This window comes from Cetorhinus maximus, chromosome 5 (assembly GCF_964194155.1).
Source record: "Cetorhinus maximus chromosome 5, sCetMax3.hap1.1, whole genome shotgun sequence".
Classification (NCBI taxonomy): Eukaryota; Metazoa; Chordata; class Chondrichthyes; order Lamniformes; family Cetorhinidae; genus Cetorhinus; species Cetorhinus maximus.
In genome coordinates, this window is record NC_135883.1 from 141107689 (window position 1) to 141133888 (window position 26200).

Here is a 26200-nt window from a genome sequence, read left to right on the forward strand (position 1 = left end):
GACCAGCTTTTGGGCCTCCGAATATGAACAGGGGATTGTCAGAGTGGCTCAGGCTGACTGTACCCCTGGCCTACCTTATCCTCTCTTTTGAGGAGCAGAACCTTAGTGTGAGGAAGTGTGGGTATAAGTTTAGATGTGGGATCATGCCTGTTAAACTAGCAGATAGAGGACTGTCATACTGCAAGCATTTGCCTGTGATTATCAGCAATAGTAAATTGCAGCCTATGATTGAGGCAATTAATTGCTTTTTGTCGATACAGCTTATGAAAGAGGGTCCCCCCTCCTCTAGTTTATGAATATTGACAGTTTTCACTTTCTTTAATATATAATTTATTATATTAGTGGAAGCATAAAAGTATAAAGTATTAAAAACTCCACACTGCTTATGTGGTGCAAGACAACATTTTATTATGGGGAGAATAAATAATGTGCATAAATAGAATGTTCTTTTAGCCAATCTGAAAGAGCAATGATGTTTAGGCAGAATAGATGCCGCAATCTTCAATTTTACATTCTACCATTGGTCTCTCATTATTTGCGGGAACCGTCTCCAATTCTTCAAGAACATCTGTACCTGCTACCAAGTGCCTGGCGAAAAACACAAAGAGCCAAGTCAGGAAAGATTTTATTCCGAAGAAAAAGAAACTACTTCAAGCAATACTTGAAAACTGCTTCCCTATCTGAGAAAATCTTCAATTTTCTTTCACACGCCCTTAGCGTAGGATACAGTGAAAAACTTGATGGTTGAGTACTTGTTCTTTCACCTTCAGTCACAATTGTTTTCAAACTGGTTTGCGGGGTGTGAGCGTTGCCTGTTGCCCATCCCTAATTGTCCTTGAGAAGGCGGTGGTGAGCCGCCTTCTTGAATCACTTGAAATCCATGTGGTGTTGGTACACCCACAATTCTGTTAAGGATTGTCCCAGGGATTTTGACCCAGGGCAGTGAAGGAACAGTGATATAGCTCCAAGTCAGATGGTGTGTGACTTGGGGGAAGCTTGCAGTTGGTGGTGTTCCCACATGTCTGCTGCCCTTATTCTTTGAGGTGATAGATGTTGTAGGTTGGGAAGGTGCTGTCGAAGGACATTCAGAAGACCTCCCTCCATCATAATCTCTCTTGCTTTTCCCTATTCTCTGTAGATTAATAAAGTGAATGCTCTTCTAAATTTTACTCTCATTATATCTAAAATCCCACATGTACCACATACCATTCCTTTCATGCACACTTGATATGGAACTATGATTCATCGTGCAACATCCTCGTCTAATTTTTTCCCAGGTCCTCAAAATTGTGGAGTTCTTAATATCTTCTCTGACAGTCTTTACTTTCTACTGCAACCTTTCGGCTTTTAAAACCCAGAATGGTGTCTGCTAATCATTTGCATCTTCATTTACCTCATCTTCTATTTCAGTCTTTTCAAGGTTGGAAGTGACCTGTATTAGGTCCTGAAGTGTCCTGAATTGTATTATTGAAGGCCTTAAACCTTTACCTTGGCTTCTCAATTAAAAGATAATCTTACCCCTTTCTGTGCGTGGACAGTCTTAACTATTTCATCTGTCTATCCATATGCATATAGATGCAACGTGCATGTACCTATGTTTATATATGTCTGTGCATGTGGGATACGAACAAGACTGCAGGTCAGCTTTTTGAAGGATGAATAGTTTCTAAACCTAATTTGAAATAAGAAACTAAACAGCAAAATTAAATTAATTAGATCTTTCACTAGAATAGAATTTATTTTTTCCCAGAAAATATTTCCTTAAGAATGGTAAAACTGAGATTACAAATCTCAGATTGAACAAATAAATTAACCATGATCTTACAAACATACTGGGGAAGAAGTTAAAAAGAGTGGTGGGGGACCAACCAGCATCTGTGGTCCACATTGGTACTAACAACATAAGTAGAAGTAGGATAGAGACTCTGCTCTGGAAGTATGAGCAACTTGGGGTGAAATTAAAAAGCAGAACCTAAAGGTGATAATCTCTGGATTATTACCTGAGCCATGAGTAAATTGGCAATAAGGTAAATAAGCTTAGAGAGATGAATATGTGGCTCAAAGACTGGTGTGGGAGAATGGGTTTTGATTCATGGGGCACTGGCACCAGCACTGGGGAAAGCGGGAGCTGTACCGTTGGGACAGTCTTCACCTGAACTGTGCTGGGATCAGGATTCTGGCGAGTCATATAATTTAGGGTGGTAGAGAGGGGGCTTTAAATTAAATAGTGGGGGTGAGGGATCAAGTATGGGAAGATGTGATAATAAAGGGGGAAGACAAAGCAAGAGAGCAAGGTAGCAATAAGAGAAATGATAATCAGAGCATGGCAGGAAGAGACAGAGCATACACACTTAAGAGTGAGCCAGAAGATAAGGCTAGAGGTTGCAAAAATACTAAAAGGACAGAACTAAAAGCTCTGTATCTAAATGCTCATGAATGAATTGAGAGTGCAAATAGAAATAAATATGTATGATCTGATAGCCAATACAGAGACATGGCTGCAGGATGACAATGGCTGGGACCTGAATATTCAAGGGTACATAATATTTCAGAAGGGCAGGAAGTTAGGAAAAAGTGTTGTTAACTGATGATGGCAATAGTACATTAGAGAAGGATGATATAGATAAAGAAGCAGTTTGGGTGGAGATAAGTAATAGGAAAGGTAGGAACTCAATTGTTTATAGTTTATAAGCCCCCTAACAGTAATCACACTGTAGGATGGAGTATGTAGGAAGAAATATTGGGGGTTTGTGAGAAAGGTGTGTTATATTCATGGGTGATTTTAATCTACATGTAGATTGGGTGAATCAGATTGGCAAGGGCAACTTGGAAGGTGGGTTCTTAGTGTTTTTGGGATGGTTTCTTAGAGAGACATGTTTTGCTGCCAATTCTAGATCTAGAGCAGGCTAATTCTAGATCTGGTAAGGTGCACCAAGACAGGATTAATTAATGATCTTATAGTAAAGGAGTGCCTAGGTAGCAGTGATCATAACATGATTGAATTTTGCATTCAGTTTGAGAGAGAGAAGAGTGGGTATAAGACTTGTGTTTTAAACTTAAATAGGGGTAATTATGAGGGCATGAAGACAGAGCTGGTGAAAGTGATCTGGGAAATTAGGTTAAGGGATAGGTCAGTGGAGATGCAGTGGCAGACATTTAAGGAGATATTTCATAACACTCATTCCAGTGAGAAAGAAAAACTCAAGGGAAAGCTGTAGGTAACTAAGGAAGTTAAAGATAGTACCAAATTGAAAGAAAAAGTATACAATTCTGTGAAGATTAGTGGCAGATTAAAAGAGTGGACAGAACATTAAAACATCAAAGAACGACTAAAAGGATAATAAGGGAGAAATTGGAGTATGAGAGAGAAAGCTAACTGGAAATATAAAAAAAAGATAATAAGAGTTTCTACAGGTATTTACAAAGGAAATTAGTAAATAAATCAGAGCACTGATCCTCTAGAGACTGAGTCTGGGGAATTAATAATGGAAGATAAGGAAATGGCAGATGAATGGAACAGATATTTTGCATCTATCTTCACTGTGGAGGATACAAATAACATCCCAGAAATATGTGTGAATCAAGAGGTGAAAGGGAGGGAGGAACTTAAAACAGCTACAATCACCAGGGGAAGGGTACTGAGAAAGTTATTAGAACTAAAAGCTGACAGGTCCTAAGGTCCTGATGGACTTCATCCTAGGGTCTTAAAAAAAGTGGCTGCTGAATTGGTAGATACATTCGTTTTAATTTCCCAAAATTCCCTAGGTTGTGGAAAGGTCCATCAGATTGGAAAATAGAAAATATAACTCCTCTATTCAAGATAGGAGAGACACAGAAAGCAGGAAACTACAGGCCAGTTAGCTTAACATCTGTCATAGGGAAAATGCTGGAATCTATTATTAAGGAGACCTGACAGCATATGTGGAGAGGAAGACAGTTAACGTTTTGAGTCCGAATGACTCTTCATCAGAACCATTCGAGTCATTCGAGTCATTTGTGCCATAGGAGTCATAGGAAGGTAAGTTGTAAAGAGGACATAAGGGGTCTGCAAAGGGCTATATATAGATTAAGTGAGTGGGCAAAAATTTGGCAGATATCGTATAATGTGGGAAAATGTGAACTTGTCCACTTTGGCAGAAAGAATAGAAAAACAGCACATTATCTAAATGGAGAGAGATTGCAGAACTCTGAGGTACAGAGGGATCTGGGTGTCCTGATGAATCACAAAGTTAGTATACAAGTACAACAAGTGATTAGGAAGGCAAATGGAATGTTATTGTTTATTGTAAGGGGAATGGAATACAAAAGTAGGGATATTTTGCTGCAGTTGTACAGGGTGTTGGTGAGACCACATCTAGAGTACTATGTGCAGTTTTGGTCTCCTTATTTAAGAAAAATCATAATTGCATTAGAAGCAGTTCAGAGAAGGTTCACTCGACTGATTCCTTGGATGAAGGGGTTTTATCTTATGAGGAAAGGTTGGGCCTGTATCCACTGGAGTTTAGACGAATGAGAGGTAGTCTTATTGAAACATATTAAATCCTGAAGGATCAAAACAGAGTGGATGCTGAAAGGATGTTTCCCCTTGGGGGACAGAGCAGAACTAGGAAACACAGTTTAAAAATAAGGGGTCTCTTATTTAAGACAGACAAAGAGAATTTTTTTCTGAGAGTCATGAGTCTGTGGGATGCTATTATCCAGAGAATGGCAAAGGCAGGGTCATTGAATATTTTTTTAAGGCAGAGGTAGATTCTTGGCTAACAAGGAGATTAAAGGGCATCAGGGATAGACATGAAAGTGGAGCTGAGGCCACAGTCAGATCAGCAATGATCTTATTGAACGGCGAAGCAGGCTCGAGGGGCCGAATGGCCTATTCCTGCTTCAAGTTCATATGTAAATTCATTCACATAGCGTGGCACAACACAGACTTAACTCCAGTCCCTGGGGAATAGGCGGATCTGCAGTTCGCTACCTGTGCAGCATTCTTCAATTATATCATCAAATTTCTCCTGCACTAAGTTAAACTAACAATATTCAGGAAACCTGAAATACCAACCCAAAAGCTACAAATCTGGTGTTCATCCAAAGACATGGCTGTAATGTGATGTAGAACTGGCTTCCATTAGTATGCCGCCCCTTGTTAGCCATTCCAAGAACTCCTCTCTTGCAGTGGGAGATAGCATAGGTCTCATCTAATAAAAGAAAGCACATTGCTGGTACTGGTGGTGATCAAAACATTCTCCATTTGTGACCTGGTGATTCCTAGATTAATCGGTGAGAGTCCCACTGCTCTATTTTAATTCTGACCTGAACACCTCATCACGCCATTATTTATTTCAAGGACCATTTCACTCCAGGCATATTTAAAACCTCAAGATAAATCACTCACGGAATAAATTGCACTCAAATCTTAAAGGGATATTTTTTCATGGAAATAACTTATGATGCCAACTGAACTACTTCATGAGATTGCTGCCTGGTCATCACGTCCACCTATTGATCTCCATGACAATTTGATAATACTGTTGGCTGACCTTCAGTAGGATTAATAATATTGAAGTTACGCACAGTGAATGTCATTGCCTTTTCTGCAACAACCTTTTCCCACAAGGTTGACGTTATACTTGTGAAATGTTAATCTGAAAAATTGATTGCTGTATTCAGTTACACCCTGAAAAGCCCCCATAGTTTGGTTGGAAAAAAAAGCGTATTGTTTTTAATAAACTTTTATGGTGAAACAAATATAACTGCCCATTTCTTGTTAAACCGCCAAATAGGATTCATGAGGAAATATTTTATATATTTTATTACATGGAGTCCTTCATTTTTAGTGAACGAGCATTGGAGAAAACCAAACCACATCCCCTTTTAACGGCACTGGCTGCTGTATACCGGTGAGTTTAAATGCCCCAAAGCCACTTTGACAAGATAAGTGTGTAAGGTAAGTGGGTGAGGGGGTAGGGTGTGTTGGGGGGTGGTGGGTGGGGCAGTAGATGGGGCTGGGGTGATAGTTGGGGAGATAGTCAGCGGGTGGGGGTTGTTGGGGGTGAGTGGGTCGGAGAGTAGTCGGGGGGTGGGGTGTCGGGAGGGTGCAGGCATAGTCGGTTGGACAGGGGGAGCAGTCGTGGGGTCCAGCGGGGAGTTGGCAGGTCACCCAGGGGTTAGCACTGGTTTTAATCCTTCTAACTTTTCCTTGGTAACTATTCGGTTAAATGAGTCTCTGACTTTAAATCAGACTTTTGGAGGGTTTCAGATGCAGATTATTGCCCAATCGATGTTAAAACTTCCCGGGCAATTCCCGTGTATTCAGCGTTGGGGACTTCAAAGGGGGTCCCCAGTGCATTTTCAGGGATATCTCCGGGGTATGACCACCCGGAGACAGAAAGATCTGGGCCCTGGGCTGACATCTAATGGGTTACTTGCAATCCTGGGTGACCACCTCTCTGTTGAAAGTCTCAGGTTCAAGCACCACTCCAGCAACACTGGCAAGCGGACACTGGGGAGCCAGTTCTGAATGTTGGGTTGACACCCAGTTACAGGAGGTGGGGGGAGGGGGAGAAGTGCGAAGAGTTTGGCGGGGGGAGGTGTGAAGAGTTGCGGGGGGAGAGGTGCCAAGTGTGGGGGGGAGGGAGAAGGCGCAAAGAGGGTAGGGTTTTCTCCCCAACAATTTTCTTGAACTCCAGAGGGCACTAGTTGATTGCACTACTTGTCCCCGAGTAACCAGAATCCACAACTCGCCACTGAGAGACTCCATGTTGTTTCAAGCACTGACATGGCACATCCTTATTAACAAGGTTAAGTGATATACAAACATTAGCGATGGAATCCTTGCTATCATGCCCTGTAAGGGTTCTCCCATGACAAAACTTGCTGTTTTTCTTTACCTTCAAATGTTTCTCCGTAAATGGATATTCCACCATCTCCTCTACCTTTTAAAATGTCTATGGTTTCAAGAAAAAAAATGCCAGAGTGAAAATCGGGATTAAAAAAAGGACAAAGTTTTGCCAATTTTACCTCAAAAAGCTGTAATAGTGATTAGTTTCTGTTACTATATATTGCTTTGGTATTTTTTTTAGTCCTGGAATTAATTTTACTCAAGCCTGTTGCATGAAATATAAAATTGCATACATATTTTTATATAGTTAACTATTTTCCATCTTCCCCAGACTCTCTCTTCATAATAGGCATCTTCATCATCTCATTCCTGAGTACGGCAGGCTACAGCCACTGGCTTATGAGTGGACTGCCTCCCCACTAGTGGAGCTGGTTAGGCCACTTCACAGCCCCACTCCCCCAAAACCAAATTCTTCTATTATCTTAGGGTCATTCAGGAGAATAAAGATAAGCCCAAATTCCTCTTTTCCACTCCAACCGCCTCATTCTTTCCCCTCCTCTAACAGCCCCTCCGTTCTCATCTCTGATCCTAGATGGGAGGAGATCACAGGCAGGTGTGGTACGTAACCAGACAACACACTGGCTGGGAAATTCCCTCGGAGCTGCTCCGATTCTGTTGGTGTAACTTCAGCAGAAGTAGAGTGAAATCCCCATTTCCATGGGGAAGCACGGTGCCTAACAGACTCCAGTGAAGGAATAGCAGAGTGGCTGCAGCCCTGTGGAATTCCGTGGATTTTCCAGACCCTTATGTGTGGTAAGAACCATAATAATTTGTGAAATGTGGTTTTAAACCTGGATAACGCTACTTACAGCCATTGTTACTTTAAAATGTACAGAATTCTGATCCATGTTAGGTGCTACAATCCTGTTATTAAATTAGCTTTCAGTCTCACCTCCTCCTTGAATCCAGGTATTCCTCACTAGTCTGTGAAATATGGTTCCTTTATAACAAAGCCATAGGTTTGTAGGTGAGAAGCCTGCCTCTCCTGTGCACAGTGCCTTAAAATTCTTGCAAGTCTTTGGACAAACATCTGTAAAAAGCTTTCAATGTATTATTGATTAGTATCGGTATTTTGTGAGCTGAATTTATAGCTCTGATCATAAATAAGCTTCCCCTTCTCCAAGAAAGAAAAATCTCAGGATGTCCTGAAACACTTCACAGCTGCTGAAGTACTTTCGAAGTGTAATCACTGTTGCAATGTAGGAAATGGAACAGCTAGTTTCTGTAAGTAAGGTCCCACAAACAGCATCGTGATGATGGCCAGATAAATTAGCCAGGACACCAGGCCGAAGTCTCCTGCTCTTCTTTGACATAGTGCCATGGGATCTTTATGCCCAGTTAAGAAGGCAGACAGGACCTGGCAGACGCAGTTTAGTGTCTCACCTGAAAGACGGAACCTCTGACAGTGCAGTGCTCCCTCAGTACTGCACTGATGTGTTAGACTAGATAATTTGCTTATGCCTTTGAAATGGGACTTAAACCCATGACTTTTTGACTCAGAGGTGAGAGTGCTACCACTGAACCACATCCAATGCCAAGGAATCCAGGATCTGAACCATGGAGACCAGGAAGATAGCTGGCCAATGCTGAGATAGGTGACCTTAGTTAGCATGAGGGCAATACATTTGGATCTAGCTTTTCTGCCATAGAGAAAGGAAATAAAAGCAGCCGGCAGTCCTGATACTGATTGTCATTCAGCGAACCTTACGGGAAAGGTGTTTATAATTTGGGTGAGGATAGGATCAGGCTCAGTAGCAGTGGTTCCAGGTTGAGCAGCCTAACAACATCCTATACAGTCTCGTGTATGAAGAGCGGATATTTGTTTGGAGTGTTGGGTGCCCTCATTCCCTGTGAGACTATATTCTAGTATGAATCAGGATCTTCACAAGAGAAGGGGTAATGAGAGAGAAACCAGATTGGGGAGAGGGCAGAAAACAACCTTTCACTGCATTCCTTACCTCAAATAACAACTTCCCAATAGGTTTCTGATCAATGGAGATGTCCATGTAAACAAACGTGTGCTGTAGAAAACAAAGACAACCTGTCAAAATGTCAAACTAGTCCAATTGTCCTTTTTTGAAGAAGACAACAACAAAGAATCTGGCAAAGAGCAAAAAGGCCTGCTAGAAAACCTAATGAGTTGTAGAAGGAACTATCAGTAATATGAAGGGTTAATCCAAAAGATGAGTCAAATTAGTTGCTGCCAGATCAAGACGTCTGCAATTTAGTGTTCAAGGTGTGTTGCAAACTGGACAGGAAGGCTATTTGCTTTAAGTAATTGTAACAGCAAGAGTAACTGCAATACGTGCAGCTAAAAATCAGTATAATACATTATAGACAGAACCATGGAAAGTTTTCCATACGATAGATTACACAGCTCTGAGGTAAAGGTTAGCCTACTGAGGTGGGCAATTGGTTTTTGACAAGAAAGAAACTTCAAAGACACAGGATTTGGAATAGACAGAACAACAAAAAATGCAAATGCTGGAACTCTGGTGGGGAAAAAACAAAACGTGTTGGAAGGACAAAACAGGTGGACAGCATCTGACTGGGAGCCAAGTTAATGATCCTGGTACGAAGGGTTATCTTTATCATTCAGATGTTGATTGACCCCATGTACATATCCAACAGTTTCAGCTTTTCCAGGACCTGGAAGGGAGCTCAGATTTTCTGCTGGAGTCAGGGAATATTAGGGAACAGATGTCATGACTCTCCTTTTGCCTCTCTATCTCCTAGTTTTTAAATGACCCCAACACTGATGCAATCGCTCATATTGTGTAGATTTTGGTCTTTATTTCCCCATTTATTCTGGCAGTATATATATTTTTAAAATCTCGTTGGCCACCTGTGGATGGTCAGTGGAACATTGCAGCTGCAGCAAGTTTCTGAGGCCCTTTCCGAGGACAGACCCCCTCAGTAGGTCTAGGGGAGGGAGGTGTAGTTGAGAGCCTGCAAAAATTACAAAAAATGCTCCAGATGTCTGAAAATTGGCCTTGGTCAGGGATTCTGTCCGGCAGAGGTCCCACCATCCCAAAGATACCCCAAATTCCACATGATCCACATGGGAGGCGGTGGTGCAGTGGTATTGTCAATGGACTAGTAATCCAGAGACCCAGCGTAATCCTCTGGGGACCTGGATTCTAATCCCACCATGGCAGATGTTGGAATTTGGGGGCGGGGAAATGGCATAGTGGTATTGTCAATGGACTAGTAATCCAGAAACCCAGGGTAAATGTGCTGGGGACCAGGGTTCGAATCCTGAAATGGGAGATGGTGGAATTTGAATTCAATTTTTTTAAAAAAAATCTGGTATTAAAAAGTCTAATGATGACCATGAAACCATTGTCAATTGTTGTAAAAACCCATCTGGTTCACTAATGCCCTTTAGGGAAGGAAATCTGTTGTCCTTACCTGGTCTGGCTTACATGTGACTCCAGAACCACAGCAATGTAGTTGACCCTGAAATGGCCTAGCAAGCTACTCAGTTGTATCAAACCGTTACAAAAAAGGGATAAAGCCGGACGGACCACCCGGCATCGAGCTAAGCACCAGAACCATCTAGGAAGGACAAGGGCAGCAGATAGGTGGGAACACCACCATCTGGAAGTTCCCCTCCAAGCCACTCACCATCCTGCCTTGGAAATATATCGCCGTTCCTTCACTGTCGCTGGGTCAAAATCCTGGAACTCCCTTCCTAACAGCACTGTGGGTGTACCTACACCACATGGACTGCAGTAGTTCAAGAAGCCAGCTCACCACCACCTTCTCAAGGGCAACTAGGGATGGGCAATAAATGCTGACCCAGACAGCAAAGCCCACATCCCATGAATGAATAAAAAAAAAATCTGGAAATGGCTGGAAACTTTGCTATAACTTGGCAAAATGACCAAGGACATGGATGGTTGGATTTGCAACTGTAGTTCAAACAGTTCTCTACGTTGTTCAGTGATTGCTTTTAAGGCAGTGACCTGAGTGTGAGAGGATGAATAACTTTATGATGTTCTACAAAATAAAGATCTATCAGTTTCACCAAATCTCTTAATCATCATTTCATAATGAACAGCAGGGGCACTAGATGATCTCCAGAGATCTGCAAAAATGAACTTTGTTTTACTTTGAGTTGACAAGATTCTGCTAAATAGAAAATTCACCAAAGCAGCTGTAAATGTGCATTTATTAAAGGCCTGTTGTACATGTGCTAATAATATTATTTAGGTAAAGGATTATTCTGATGACAATGATAGGGGACACAGGGAGCCCAAATTGATGAACAGGGAGAAAGCAACTTAAAAACTGGAGGTTGTCCCCAGCAAAGACTCAAATCTCAGTACCATTTACTGAATGGTTCCATCATGTGGTTGATTAAAATTTAGAGAATATTTCCAGTCATCATCCATGAAAGCATTATATATTTTAAACATTTTGTCTGCATTTATTTTGACCCTGGCTTATTCAATGCGTGGATGAGGGTAAAGTTATCATGAATATGAGTGACTTGGAAGTCTAGCTTTACATTGTAAGGAAATGCTGATACTTACCTGGATGCCCTTCAGATACTCAGAATAAAAATCTTCGGCTATTGCGTCATACAGAGCTTGAGGTCTGAAATCTGTGTAGCCAAACTCATCTTCTGCCCATTTCAGGAAATCTTTCTCATCACCAAGAAGCTGGCCATTGACAAAGCACATGACGTTGGAGGAGAAACCCCACACATTACCTTTGAATGCCTGTGGAGAAAAAAAAAAATACCTGGTGTCTTTAACTTTTGCAAATGTTATGAACTCTTTGATAAAGTGGCACCATCTTCATGAACAATTTTTGGTAAACTTTTAATTTGTTTACAGACACACAATGATGCAGTCATCCAAATTAAGCAAGTTATTGTTCATGTAGAGCATAGATTCATACAGCAGAGAAGGAGACCATTCAGCCTGTTGTACAGTCCCATTGTTCACAGAGTCACTCACCTGGATATCAACAAAGAAGATTCTGTTCTATTTTACCCACTTCTGCTCTCACTCCTTTCCCCGCCCTCCCATTATCACAATAGGGTTCTCCTTGTCCTTATTTTCCACCCCACTAGCCTCCGTATTTGCCATTTCTGTCACCTCCAGCGTGATGCCATCATTAAACACATCTTCCATTTCCAGTATTTTGAAGGAACCATTCTCTCTGCAACACCCTAGTCACTCCCAACACCATCTCCCTTTCTGACGACACATCTCGATGCAAGCACTGGAGAGCCAACTCCTGCCCTTTTATCTCTTCCCTTTTCACCATCCAAGGTCCAAGCATTCTTTCCAAGTGAAACAGCGATTTTCTCCTACTTCTTTCAAGTGAGTATACAGTATTAACTGTTCAGAATGTGGTCTCCTCTACGTTGGGGAAACCAAAAGCAGGTTGGGTGATCACTTTGCGGAATATTTCCATTCAGTCCGCAAGCCTGATCCTGAGCTCCCGGTCGTCTGCCCTTTTAATTATCCACCTTGTTCCCAATCTGACATTTCTGTCCTTGGCCTGCTACAGTGTACCAATGAAACCCAAGGCAGGCTTGAGGAACAGCACCTTATCTTTCAACTGGGCACTCTCCAACCATCTGAACTGAAATTGAGTTTAACAATTTTAGGTCATAACCTTGGTCCTCATTTTGTTTCATGTTTCTTTGCTAGTTTTGTTTTTTTTTCTCTTGTCACCCTCTTGTTCCCTTCACATTTGGACGGCAGCTAACCTGGCATTCACACCTCCTGTAAACATATCTTTCTTTACTTGTTCCAGTATCACTCCCTTTGGCCTTGCAACATGAAACCTTTTGTTATTTAATCTCTCCTGCCCTCCACCCTAACACTGTTCTCCCCTTTTGTTCTTGTTCTCACCCTCCCCACTCTAACTTGCTCAAAGCCTTTACTTCTCCCAGTTGATGAAAGGTCACAGACCTGAAATGTTAACTATGCTTTTCTCTTCACAGATGCTGCCTGATCTGCTGAGTATTTCCAGCATTTTCTGTTTTTATTTCAGGTTTCCATTTGTTGCTTTTGACCAAGAAACAGTCCCTTAGTGAGAAAGAAAAGGGGAATGCCAAGACCCTTTGCAGCAAAATCACAGAATCAAAGGATAAACCATAGCTGACAAGGGAGGTTCATGAATATCTCACTCTCGCCTGTCTCAGGAGTGGTATCTTCTTAGAGTTTTGTGAAACCACTTAACAGGATTAGCAATGATTAGCAAGGGTCAGTCTTGAACATCATTATCATGTTGATTGTTAACCAGTTAATTCTGTCTCTACTTACTTTAAAAAGAGAAAAATTGTTTTTGAAAACAAAGCAACAGTTGTTGAGGGGTGGAGCAGCATAGTGTTTATATTACTGGACTAATCATCGCGAGATTATAAATTCATATTCTACCATGGTAGCAGAGGAATTTAAATTCAGTTAATTAAATAAGTCTGCGGTTAAAAGATAGTATTCAGCAATGGGGATCATGAAGTGACTGCACTGTTGTAAAAACTCATCTGGTTCATTAATATCCTTTAAGAAGGAAACCTGTCATCCTTACTTGGTCTGGCCTATGTGTGACTCCAGGCCCACAGCAATGTGGCCGACTCTTAAATGCCATTCAGTAGGTGGCTCGCCATCACCTCCTCAAGGGCAATTAGGGATGGATAATAAATGCTGGCCTTGCCACTGACACACACATCCCCTAAAAGAATACAGGAATAGGAGTAGGCCATTCAGCACTTGAGCCTGTTCCACAATTCAATTAGAACATGTTTGATTTGTACACCAACTTCATTTATTCATTGTTCCACATTCCTTAATACCCTTATCTAACAAAATCCATCTCAGTTTTGACATTTTCAATTAACTCCCTAGCCTCAACAACTTTTTGAGGGAGCATGTTCCAGATTTCCACTTCCTTTTGTGTGAAGTAATAATTACTGATATCACCCCTGGATAGCTTAGCTCTAATTTTAAAGGTCATGCACCCTCGTTATGGACTCCCCCAGGGGAAATCATTTATTTCTTTGTTCTTTTTAAATTTTTTAGATCATCATAAACACCTCAATTAGGTCACCCCTCAATCTTCCAGACTTGAGGGAATATGAGCCTGGACCACGCAACCTGTCAACGTGCAGTCCAAACAGACCAATGCAAAGTTTAATCATGACCTCCCCTGGCTTCTATTCTACAGCTTTAGAATTTATCTTGGTCTATGTTGAGGATCTTATAAATGGCTTCAGCGTCCTTGGGTTTGGCTGGGAAGGTGAGGTCAGAACAGAGTTCCCACTAGTCTACTTGGTATATTGTGACTCCTGCTGGCAAGTCAATTGTTTTACATACTGACTCATAAGATCATCCAGATTCTTTGTAACATCAGTGTGAGCTTCAGGATATGCCCACCTAAGATCTCTTATGTTGACCTCAGCAAATTTTAGCAAGGCTGGGGGAAGACTCTTAAATTGAATAGGAATGGTGGGCAACACCTTCATTAAACCAGCAACTGGAGTGTTTTCCCATTAAAGAAATTGCAGATCGTATTGGATTAGCTGCTATTGCCCTCTCTCCCTCGGGAAACATCGTCAGGAACTTCCTTTTTAAGGAGCTCATATTTAAAAATGAAAAAAACCTCACTTACTTTTGGGGGCCCACAATCCAAGTGGATTCCCCGTGCCCACCTGGGTTCTTTGACAGTATGACTTCCCTGGTCTCATGTCAGATATGGCCCCTGATGATTTCCAACGCCCCAGGAATTTGTGCCTTTGTAAACCCAACCCGAGAAAAAGCTCCACTCCTTACAAGATCCATGGAAACCCTGGGATAATGGGGAGATCCAGTGTACCTGGCCTTTCAATGCATTCCTATTGAAGTCATGGAAGGAATTCACTGATGGGGCCATGTATTTTGGGACCCTGATTCGGTCGTAGTCTGCAAGGGAAGTCCATTGTTGAGATGGTTTAAGGGACCACCGCTGATAACCAAATGGTATTCCTGCTACCGAAACAAATTCTTAAAACAAATTCATTGTAGTCTGAAGTGTCCCCCTTTTAAATGAGCTCAGATTAATAATTAAAAAGACACAAATACCTTCTTCTTCTCATCTAAGTACGCATGCCAGGCAAATTCCATAAGTGGACGTATTACTGGGTCAGCCAGCTGGGAAGGATATGTCTGCTTCAGCACCTGCATAAAAAGGATTTTTTAAAAAAAACTTTATTGTTTCAGTCTTTCGTCCCACAACGAGGAGAGTGAGATATTCTCAGTTTTGATTGTTTCAATTGACCTAACCTCAAAGCTTTTAGAGGAAAGAGTTTCAGATTGACACTCCCCTTTGTGTGAAGTGTGCTTCTTGACATCACCCCCTAGCTCCAATTTTAAGGTATGCTCCTTATTCTGGACTCCCCCACCAGAGGAAATAGTTTCTTTGTGCCTTCTGTTGTTCTGGTCTTGTTGGTCTTCCAGTTCAAGAAGTTGTCCAAGACTGGGTGTTGCAGACTAGCACCTTCCAAGGTCCAGGGCCACGTGCTGAGGGGTGCACTAAAACATGGGGCAACCATTGCAAAGGTGCAATGGGGAAAGGGCACCATCTAAGGCCTTTCAGCTTTAGTACACCAAGGGACTGGAAACTGGGTAAAAGCCCTCGGCTTGAAAGTCTGGCATGTAATGTAGCTTGTAAATATTAACAGTAGTTGTAAATGTAGTGAGTGACATATGGTATTGGAAGAAACTGATTTGGTTTGCAACTTATGTCATGTCAGGTTAATCTAATTGATTCTAAGCAGGTGTTTTCAATTTATCTTGCATTTAAAACATTCAATCCCCATACTAAACATATTCCCAAAAAGTATGAATCATGAAATTAAATATTCGTAACATTAAACATGTCAAATAGATCATCCCTTATTTTTCTATGTTCAAGGGGACACAAGCTTAGTCTATAAAACCTGTTCTCATAATTTGCTCCTGTTAGCCCAGTATCATTCTGGTGAATTTAGCGCTGTACCCTCTCCAAGGCCAATATCTCCTGAGGTGTGGTGCCCTGAACTGAATGCTGTACACAAGTTGGGATCTGACCAGAGCTTTATAGAAAGAAAATAACTCATTAACCTTTGTGTTTCAGGTTTTTACAGATTAATATTTCATTAGCCTTTTTAGTTATTTTTTGTACCTATCCACTAATTTATAATGATTTTTATACACAGACCCCTAAATCTTTCTGTTTCTCCACTGTTCCTAGCTTCACACCATTTAAGAAATACTCTGCTCAATCCTTTTTAGGTCTAAAGTGGATGACCTTGCACTTCTCACATTGAACTCCATCTGCCACTTTTGCCCGCTCACTTAATCCATCAAAGTCCCTTTGCAACTTTCTGCTCCCAACTACACTATTTATTTTGCCACCTAGCTCAGCAAACTTGGTTACATGGATCATTATTCCTTTGTCTAAGTCACATGAGGAACAGCTTTTACACAGTGAGTGGTTAGGATCTGAACTGACTGCCTGAGAATGTGGTGGAGGCAGATTCAATCATGGCTTTCAGAAAATAAATGGATAATTATCTGAAGAGGAAAGAAATGCAAGACTATGGGGAAAAAGGTGAGGGAATGGGACATGGTGAGTTGCTCTTGCAGAGCCAGCACAGATATGATGGGCCAAATGGCCACTTTCTATGTCGTAATCATTCCATGATTATATGATTTATAAATATAGTGAAAAGCTGAGGCCTCTGTACAGATCCCTTAGGGACATCACTATTCACATCTTGCCAATTTGAGTACATATTCCTTGTCCCTACTCTGTCTTCTAAGTCCCAATCAATTCCCTATCTACATCAATAGGATATCTCCAATCCCATGTACTATCATCAATTGTTAACAGTCTCTAGTGTGGAATGTTATCTGATGCCTTCTGGAAGCCCATATAAATAACTCCCTTATCTAGTATTTTAATCACCTGCTCAAAAATTTAATTTTTTTTTTAGGCATGACTTGCCCTTTACAAATCCAAGTTAATTATGTCCAAATGCTCAGTCACTTTGTCCCAAATAAAACCTTCTAGTAACCATGCCAACGATAAATGCTAGAGTAATATATCTTCTTAGTTTATCTCTCCTACCCTTCTTAAATAATGGAGTGACATTGGCAATTTTCATTTCTGTATCGGCTGAGGTCATCCACGGAGGCCCTGCCTTCTCAACCTCGCCCTTCACCTGAGGTGTGGTGACCCTCAGGTTAAAATCACCATCAATCGCCTCTCTCTAACGAGAGAGCAGCCTATGGTCCTCTGAAACTACAGCCACTTTCTTCTTCTCCTCCTTCTAATCCAGAGGAACAATTCCTGAATCAAGAGACTTTTGGACGATCATAACTAGAGTATCTGCAATTTTTCACTTACTTCTTTTAATACTCTGGGGTGTAAATATAAGGCCCTGGAAACTTATCTATCTTTAGTCTCATTATTTTCTCAAGCTATATTTTTAAAATTTTTATTAAGACTAGTAAGTTCCTCCTCTTGATTTATTTATACTTTTTCTTGTATCCCGAGTACTTTAGTTTCTTCCTCTATTGTGAAGACTGATAGAAAGCAAATTTTTAGCAAATCTGCCATTTTGAATTTTCAATTACAATATTTGGATATGATTTTTCATAACATACCCCACTAATGAAGACTTCCACATCAGCACAGTCACTTTCATTTTATATTTGCAAGTTAGTCAAATAGCAAAATTTACAGCAACTTGGGAAGGACAGAGTGTGGTTGGCTTAAGCATAAATGCTTTGCTGCAATATAGGCTCATATGTTGAAAAACAGAGGTACAATATAATAATAGCACAACATTTTTTTCAGTAGTTTCTATTAGAATGTGGGCATTAGGATTTAGAATGGAAAAATGACATAACGTGACAAAGGCATGACAAGAGGAAGTAATATTTTGCAGACAACAAATAGAACTTAGTTAAAATTTCTTACCATTTTCAGGCGATTAAATTCCTGATTCGGTAGTAGTTTTAGTAACTGCTAAAATGTGATACATTGTCCATATACATTGGAATGAAGATATAGTTTTTGTGCAGCTGTTTCATTCTTCTCATGTTCTGGGCTTGTCATAGGACACAAATTGCAAATGCAATTTCCTTGGCCCACCATTAGATGCTGTGGCTTCAGCTGTCTAGGCCTTAAGCTTTGGAATTCCTTCCCAAACCTCTTCTTCTTTAAGACATTGCTTAAAACCCACACCTGCGAACAAGCTTTGGGTCACGTATCCTAATATCTCCTTATATGATTTGGTGTGAAATTTTTTGTATGGTAATGCAGTGAATTGCTGTGGGACATTTTACCATGTAATCCAAATTGCTGTGATATGAATATTCTATTGAAAATTTTGAGAATTCACTTGTCAAAAGTAGTAATTAAACAGTGTCTTCTACTGGTCATTGAGTTGTCTGCACTTAGCCCTTAAATGACTCAGATTGTGTCTAACAGCCAAATTATGCAAAAAAAGAAAACCCTCCAGGTTCAAAAGCTGATTGATATGGAGTTATCTGTTGGAATGGTGGTAGGGGCACTACAATTTTGCCTTAGTCCCTTAGACCAAGGGAGGAAAATAAGAACGGGTTCCTATCTAGTTGTTAATATTGAACATATAAAATACTTCTAATCTAAAACACAGATGAAGAAAACAAACCCTTCACAGTTTATGATGCCAATATTAACTCCTTGAATGTGCTTCTTCCTTGTAAGCTCCATATGACACTTTAAGAATAGAAAGTTGTCATGGAAGGTTATAGAAACAAAAATAGTTCAACTGGATGCATTTACAGTGACAATAGAGATAAGAGGATATGGTAAGATTGAGGTCACTCAATAAGGGGTGGATAGGTCAAACAGGTTAACTCTTATTGGGTGATTATACTACTATTTATTTCCCCTGGTTCTTTTTTCTCTGGAAATGCTCCTAGCTGAACCCGATTTTGTATTTAATGACCTCTGGTAATTTTATTTAATATGTCTATTACTGTTGCGTGAAATGATTATAACTCCAGGTTCCTGGTTTTTAAATTGTCTCCCCTAGTTTTTGAACTATTTATCAATCTGAACAATTTATGTGGGGCGACTTCATCAATTCCCTTCTTCATTTTGAACATTTTAAGAGATCGTTTTGAAAGTCCCCTAATTTTTCCTCATGGCTTAAGTTCTTGAGACCTAACAACATATTAGCTGCCCTATGCAGCTCTTGACTCTTTCAAGTCACTAATGTCCTCCCAATGGGATTGTCACTAGTATTGGGCAATCAATAAGAGGCCAAATAGATTCTAACCATAGGTATACAAACTGCACCTCTATTTTAATTTATATTTCCTCCCCCTACCACCCGCCTTACTAGCCCAACTAAGTAGTTTTAGTAATGAAGTAGTTGAACTGCAGCTCAATTCACATCAAATAAACCAGCAAAAAAAGACAAAAGTCAGTAAAACTCTCTTAAATCACCTTTGTGCTTAATACCACTGCATGAAATCTTGAGTCTTTGAGGAGCCCCACCACCTCTATGTAAAAGAGTGGGTCCATGCTGGGTCTATGAACAAGTATGCAGCTTTCTGGAAGGTGGTCAAAAATCAATGTAGGAGAACTTTGAATGAAGTTTATAAAAGGACAATTGAATAGCTAATATTTCAGAGAGGAGACCTCATGTGCTAGGGAGGATGCAACACAAATTTATCATGTCACCACCACAAAACATTCACAATTAATCATTTGTGATGTCAGAGCAAATACATCTTGAATCAGAGGCTTGGCCCAGTATCATTTTCCACCCATCAAAACATTGGATAGCTCAGCCAATGACACCAAATGTTTTTGTAACTCTGGCAGAGTCTTTAAACACAACATTAAGTACAAGGTAACAGAATACAAGGATGTGAAAATGTACAGTGCTAAACACTGGCTAGTCAAAAAGTGACCCAGAAATGTTTTTATTTTTAAGAACTGCTTTTCTCCTACAATACTGCTGGATGAAGCAATTGCTAAGCTATCTTATAATATGCCAAAACTATTGATAGCAGAATGTTATATAACGTTCATATGACATGATTAATTAAAGATCTTAGAAGCCACACTGTTGATCTCACAATTAACCCACTTTTTAACTTCTGACCACTGAGATCGATGGAAAGCTGCCCCGAGTTTTGACAACTTACACAAAGTAGGGGAGACTGAACATTGAAGCATTAATAGAGTTCTTGCTCATAATCTCAGAGGATGTTGCTGACCAAGGAGCAGATGTCAACAACAAAAAGGATGAGTCTGAGTAGCACAAACAAAACAGTGGAGGACAGCACAGCAAAGGTGGAACAGTCCGAAGCAGAAGTCCAGGAGTGGGAACTATAGTGGGGATGGGGTGGGGGTGCGGTGGTTGGAGCAAAGCAGGAAATAATTGAGTTCAAGCACAAAGGAGCCTCACTGGAACAGAAACATTAAAAACATAGCAAGATATCAAGATAAAGTGAGATGATTAGGGAGGAACTAATTGTAACAGTTCCAGAAAAGGGTAGCCAAATTAGATGGGAAGCTAATTAATCTGACTACCTCCAGTTTAGTTTCAATTTCGTCAGTTCGTCTCCATTCCAGTCCTAGCCCATCTGCTGTGGAAAATCTTATTTATGCCTTTGACACCTGCTGATTTGACTGCTATGATGCTCTCCTGACCAGTTTTCCATTCTCTGTAAACTTCAGCATTACCAAAACTCTGCTGTCAGCAAAATAAAAGCAGATGCGAGAGATCTGAAATAAAAACAGGAAGTGCTGGAAATACTCCACAGATTCAGTAGCGCTAGTGGAGTCAGAAACAGAGTTAACATTTCAAGTCGATATAACTCTTCAGAACATTCTCTCTGTTTCTCTCTGCCAGACCTGCTGAGTGTTTTCAGCACTTCATGTTTTTATTTCTGCTGTCGGTATCGTGTCCCACACCAAGTACTGCCCACCCATCACTTCTGTAGTTTAGCAGACTTTTAACCCCAATGCCCGAGGTTTAAAATTTGTATCGTGTTTAAATCTCTTCATTGTTTCGCTCCATTTCCTGTAATCCTCTCCAGACCGACAGCCCTCAGAACTCTGTATTCCTCCAACTCTGGCCTCTTGCATACTCCACTTCCTTTACTGCCTTCATGTCTAGATCTACAATTTGTAATTCCTTGCTATACCACTCTGTTTCCATCTCCCTCACTTCCTTTAAGAGCGTCCTTAAAACCTGTCTTTTTGATAAAGTTTTTAAGTCACCCTTCTGAGCCTTTTTGACTCTTGTCAGACTACATTTCTATGACACTCTTTGAGACCTTTCTCCTACATTAAAGACTCTAATTGCATGGAAGTTTTAGTCATTGTTCTCACCCCAACTTTTTCTGTTATAATGTCCTTCTGCCCTTAGTGTCTCAATGTTCCATCCTGGTTAATACTATGCTGCAAACTCTGCTTCACTTCGTTGTCCCTTGCACTTTGGATATATTTGGGGTCAAGATGTTGAATGGGGTTGATAATATATTTTGATAATTTAGCACTGTCCCCTATCCAAGGATGTCATTATATGGCAGTGCGCAAATATTAGCTTTGTTTTTGTTATATACTATTTATCAAGTATTGTGGTTCCTTTTCTGTTGATGTTGCTGCATTTCAGAAAAGATGCAATCATTTCATAAGTAATCATTCTGAAGAGGGATAATTGTCCCCAATAGATGGAACATTAGTGTTAGTAAATACTTTGCTTTGTATTCTTAGCCAATTGTCCATTTTCCTACTAAAAAGGTGACATTTCCTGGTTTCATAGGAGAAAATGGTATGTTTAAGAACTGCCACACTATACCTACCAGCCAATTACACCCTTCTGATGTCTATTGTTAAATCTTAGATTAGCTGTTAATTTATTGACTGAAGATTGGCCACATTCCTGAAGCTTGATGCCAAACTTAACTTTCCACTCTCATTGAAATGTTAATTGTTTTAGGGAGAGGTTCAGCTCCCGCAGTGTAAGCTATTTGCTTATGTTAAGAGTGCCAAGGTCAATATCCAGGACCACAATGCGGATTTCCATTCAACATCATGAAAGCAAGCAGAAGGTGGCCCTGCTGTCACCTGAATAGGTCTTTTCCAATCAGACTCTTTGATGTGGCTGGCCTCAAGTTGACCTCTATTTCATTAGGAACTCAATTCAGTTTGTCCTTGTAGGAAAGTTTGCTTTAATTGCTTATTCAAGGGAATATTTTCCATTGAAGTAGTTCTCTTTCTACATTCTGTCAGTCACTACAACATTACTGTCTCAACATTTTCAGCAGATCATAAAATAAATCTCTTGTAGTTTATTAATTTTTAATTATAATATCAGATGACAGCCGAGCAATACATAAAGCAAGAACAAACCTCAAGGTCGTTTGTGAACAGCAGGAGGGCCTGGATGTTGAATTAGTTTGAAACTCACTGCCATCTATTTACTATTCATTACAAACCATGCATTTTTTAAAAATCCTATGTGTTCACTTACCATAATATGTCAGGCAGGTCAAGCATTCAAAACATGACACTTCTGATGGCAGATAGATTGTACACTCAAATATTAGGGTGGGGCTTGAAAGCTTGGACTCAAAGGCAGGGGTGCTATCACTGAGTGAAGGGAGTCAGGGTGCTAATAATTTTTATTGTTCAAAGCTGCTCAAATTTGGCATCCATGAGGCATTGTGGGCCATCAGAAGCAGTAGGATTGTATTCAACCACAATCTGTAACTTCATGGTCTGGCGTATCCCTCACTCTACCATTACCATAAAGCCAGAGGACCAACCCTGATTCAATGAATGTAGGATAGTATGCCAAGAGCAGCATTAGGCTTACCTAAATATGAGATGCCAATCTGGTGAAGCTACAACACAGGACTACATATATGCTAAGGAGAAAACAGCATGGTATAGATAAAGACAACTGATCCCACAACCAACAGATCAGATCAAGCTCTACAGTCCTGTTACATCCAATCATGAATGGACAATTAGTCAACTAACATTCTCAATGATGGTGGAGTCCAGCTCTGTGAAAAAGCTGAAGTATTTGCAACCATCTTCAGACAGAAGTGCCAAGTGGATAATCCATCCCGACCTCCACCTCATGTTCCCACCATCATAGATGCCAGTCTTCAGACAGCTTGATTTTCTTAGTTAAGTTTTATTGCTACTAGTAAGGTATGATATGTGTTGGTAGGATTTATCAGTATTAGTAAGGTTTATTATTAGCAGTAAGGTTTATTAGTATTGGTAAGGTTTATTAGCAGTAGCAAGGTTAACTAATAACTAGAGAAAAGGCAGTGCTGCTTCAACTTCCAGAGTGTACATCTTGTGCTATGTGGGAACTCCAGGATGCTTTCCATGTCCTGGATAACCATTTGTGCATGAAATTTCATCAGTTGCAGCAACTTAAGTTCTGGGTTTTAGAAAGCAGCTGGTGTCACTGAGGCACATCTGTGAGTTTGAGAGCTTTGTGGGAGAGAAAAAATGAGTGACAGTCATAAAAGAACAGACAGGCAATGCAGGACTCCTCTGAGTACATCCAACTCTGCAACCAGTATCCAGGTCTGAATAGTGATGAAACTGATGATTCATCTGAGGAGTGCAGCCAGAGCAAAGTCCATGGCACCCCAGGTGGCTCAGCTGCACTGAGAGGCATAAGGAAGACAGGAAGAGCAATTGTAGTTGATGATTTGATGGTTAGGGGAATTGGTAGGTTTTTCTGTAACTGCAGACATGAATCCAGAATGATGTGTTGCCTCCCTGGTGCCAGGATCAAGGATGTCACTGAACGGCTGCAGAGTACTCTAAGGGGGGAAGGGTGAACAGCCAGCAGTTGTGGGTCTACATTGGTAAGAACGACATAGGCAGAAAGAGCGATGTGATTCTGCAGTCAGAATTTAGGGTGCTAGGTCGGAAATTAGTAATCAGGAGCTCTAAAGTAACAATCTCTGGATAACTCCTAGTACCATGCACAAGTGAGTATAGAAATAGGATGAAGCAGATGAATGTGTGGCTGCAAAGATGGTACATGAGGGAAGGCTTTTGATTCCTGGGACATTGGGACTGGCTCTGGGGGAAATGGGACCTGTACAATCCGAAAAGGTTGCACTTAAATTGAGCCAGGAATGAGTTTTTTTGAGGACGTAACTAGCAGAATAGAACCAGTGGATGTGGTGTATTTGGATTTTGTTAAAGCCCCTCATAAGAGGTTAATGTATAAAATTAAAGCACATAGGATTGGGGGTAATATATTGGCATGGATTGAGAATTGGTCAGCATACAGGAAACAGAGAGTAGGAATAAACAGGTCTTTTACAGAGTGGCAGGTGGTGATTAGTGGGGTACTGCAGGGATCAGTGCTTGGGCTCCAGCCATTCACACTATATATCAATGATTTGGCTGAGGGAACCAAATGTAGTATTTCCAAGTTTGCTTATGACATGAAGCTTGGTGGGAATGTGAGCAGTGAGGAGGGTGTTAAGAGGCTTCAAGGCGACTTAGACAGGTTGAGTGAGTGGGCAAATACACAGCAGATGCAGTATAATGTGGATAAGTGTGAAGTTGTCCACTTCAGTAGGAAAAACAGAATGGCAGGGTATTATTTAAATAGTGATAGATTGGGAAATGTTGATGTACAAAGGGACCTGGGTGTCCTTGTACACCAATCATTGAAAACAAGCATTCAGGTGCAGCAAGCAGTTAAGAAGGTGAATGGTACATTGGCCTTCGTTGCAGGGGCAAGGATGTATTACTACAACTGTGCAGGGCCTTGGTGAGACCACACCTGGAGCATTGTGTGCAGTTTTGGTCTCCTTACCTAAGGAAGGACATACTTGCCATAGAGGGAGTGCAGCGAAGGTTCACCAGACTGATTCCTGGGATGGCAGGATAGTCGTCTGAGGAGAGATTGGGCTGACTAGGCTTGTATTTTTTTAATATTCATTCACGGGATGTGAGCTTCGCTGGGCCCTTCAGCTGCCTTCTTGAACAGCTGCAGTCCATGTGGTGTAGGTACACCCACAGTGCTGTTAGGGAGGGAGTTCCAGGATTTTGACCCAGTGACAGTGAAGGAACAGCAATATATTTACAAGTCAGGATGGTGAGCAACTTGGAAGAGAATTTCCAGGAGGTGGTTTTCCCATCTATCTGCTGCCCTTGTCCTTCTAGATGGTAGTGGGTTTGTAAGGTGCTAAGGAGCCTTGGTGAATCCCTGCAGTGCATCTTGTAGATGGTACACACTGCTGCTTCTCCGCGTCAGTGGTAGAGGGAGTGAATGTTTGTGGATGTGGTGTCAGTCAAGTGGGCTGCTTTGTCCTGGATGGTGTCAAACTTCTTGAGTGTTGTGGGAGTTGCACTCATCCAGGAAGGGGGGAGTATTCCATCACATTCCTGACTTGTGCCTTGTAGATGGTGGACAGGTCTTGGGGAGTCAGGAGGTGAGTTACTTTCTGCAGGATTCCTAGCTTCTGACCTGCTCTTATAGCCACAGTATTTACATGGCTAGTCCAGTTTGGTATCTGGTCAATGGTAACCTCCAGGATGTTGATAGTGGGGGATTCAGTGATGGTCACATCAAGGGGCGATGGTTGGATTCTCTCTTGTTGGAGATGGTCATTGCCTGGCACTTGTGTGGCGCGAATAATATTTGCCACTTGTCAGCCCAAGCCTGGATATTATCCAGGTCTTACAGCTTTTGGACATGGACTGCTTCAGTAACTGAGGAGTCGCAAATGGGGCCGGACATTGTGCAATCATCAGCGAACATTCCCACTTCTGACCTTATGATGGAAGGAAGGTCATTGATGAAGCAGCTGAAGATAGTTGGGCTGAGGACACTACCCTGAGGAACTCCTGCAGTGATGCCCTAGAACTGAGATGCCTGACCTCCAACAACCACAACCATTTTCCTTTGTGCTAGGTATGACTCCAACCAGCAGAGATTTTTCTCCCTGATTCCCATTGACTCCAGTTTTGCTGGGGCTCCTAGATGCCACACTCGGTCAAATGCTGCCTTGATGTCAAGGACAGTCACTCTCACCTCATCTCGGGAGCTCAGCTCTTTTGCCCAAATTTGAACCAAGGCTGTAATGAAGTCAGGAGCTGAATGGCCCTGGCGGAACTTAAACTGAGTGTCAGTGAGCAGGTTATTGCTAAGCAAGTGCAGCTTGATAGCACTTTTGATGACTCCTTCCATTACTTTACTGATGATTGAGAGTAGACTGATGGGGCAGTAATTGGCTATGTTGGATTTGTCCTGCTTTTTGT

At 41.1% G+C, this 26200-nt stretch overlaps 1 protein-coding gene across 3 annotated transcripts in view; it reads right to left on the reverse strand.

Annotated features, from left to right (window-relative positions):
* Window positions 1–387: 387 nt before the first annotated feature.
* The window catches only part of ppil6 (peptidylprolyl isomerase (cyclophilin)-like 6), a 32554-nt gene continuing 6741 nt past the window's right edge, over window positions 388–26200 (reverse strand). The window contains exons 1-8 of one of the 3 annotated variants that reach the window (XM_078542571.1): window positions 20474–20641; window positions 14977–15072; window positions 11434–11622; window positions 8854–8916; window positions 7788–7935; window positions 6885–6941; window positions 5057–5192; window positions 388–588 (exon numbers count right to left, since the gene is read on the reverse strand). In XM_078542571.1, the coding sequence (XP_078398697.1) occupies window positions 477–588; window positions 5057–5192; window positions 6885–6941; window positions 7788–7935; window positions 8854–8916; window positions 11434–11622; window positions 14977–15018 (747 nt within the window). In that variant the 5' untranslated portion in view covers window positions 15019–15072; window positions 20474–20641 and the 3' untranslated portion in view covers window positions 388–476. Of the gene's footprint in view, window positions 589–5056; window positions 5193–6884; window positions 6942–7787; window positions 7936–8853; window positions 8917–11433; window positions 11623–14976; window positions 15073–20473; window positions 20642–26200 lie in introns of those variants that run through there. The other 2 variants (XM_078542569.1, XM_078542570.1) reach the window with 2 other exon arrangements.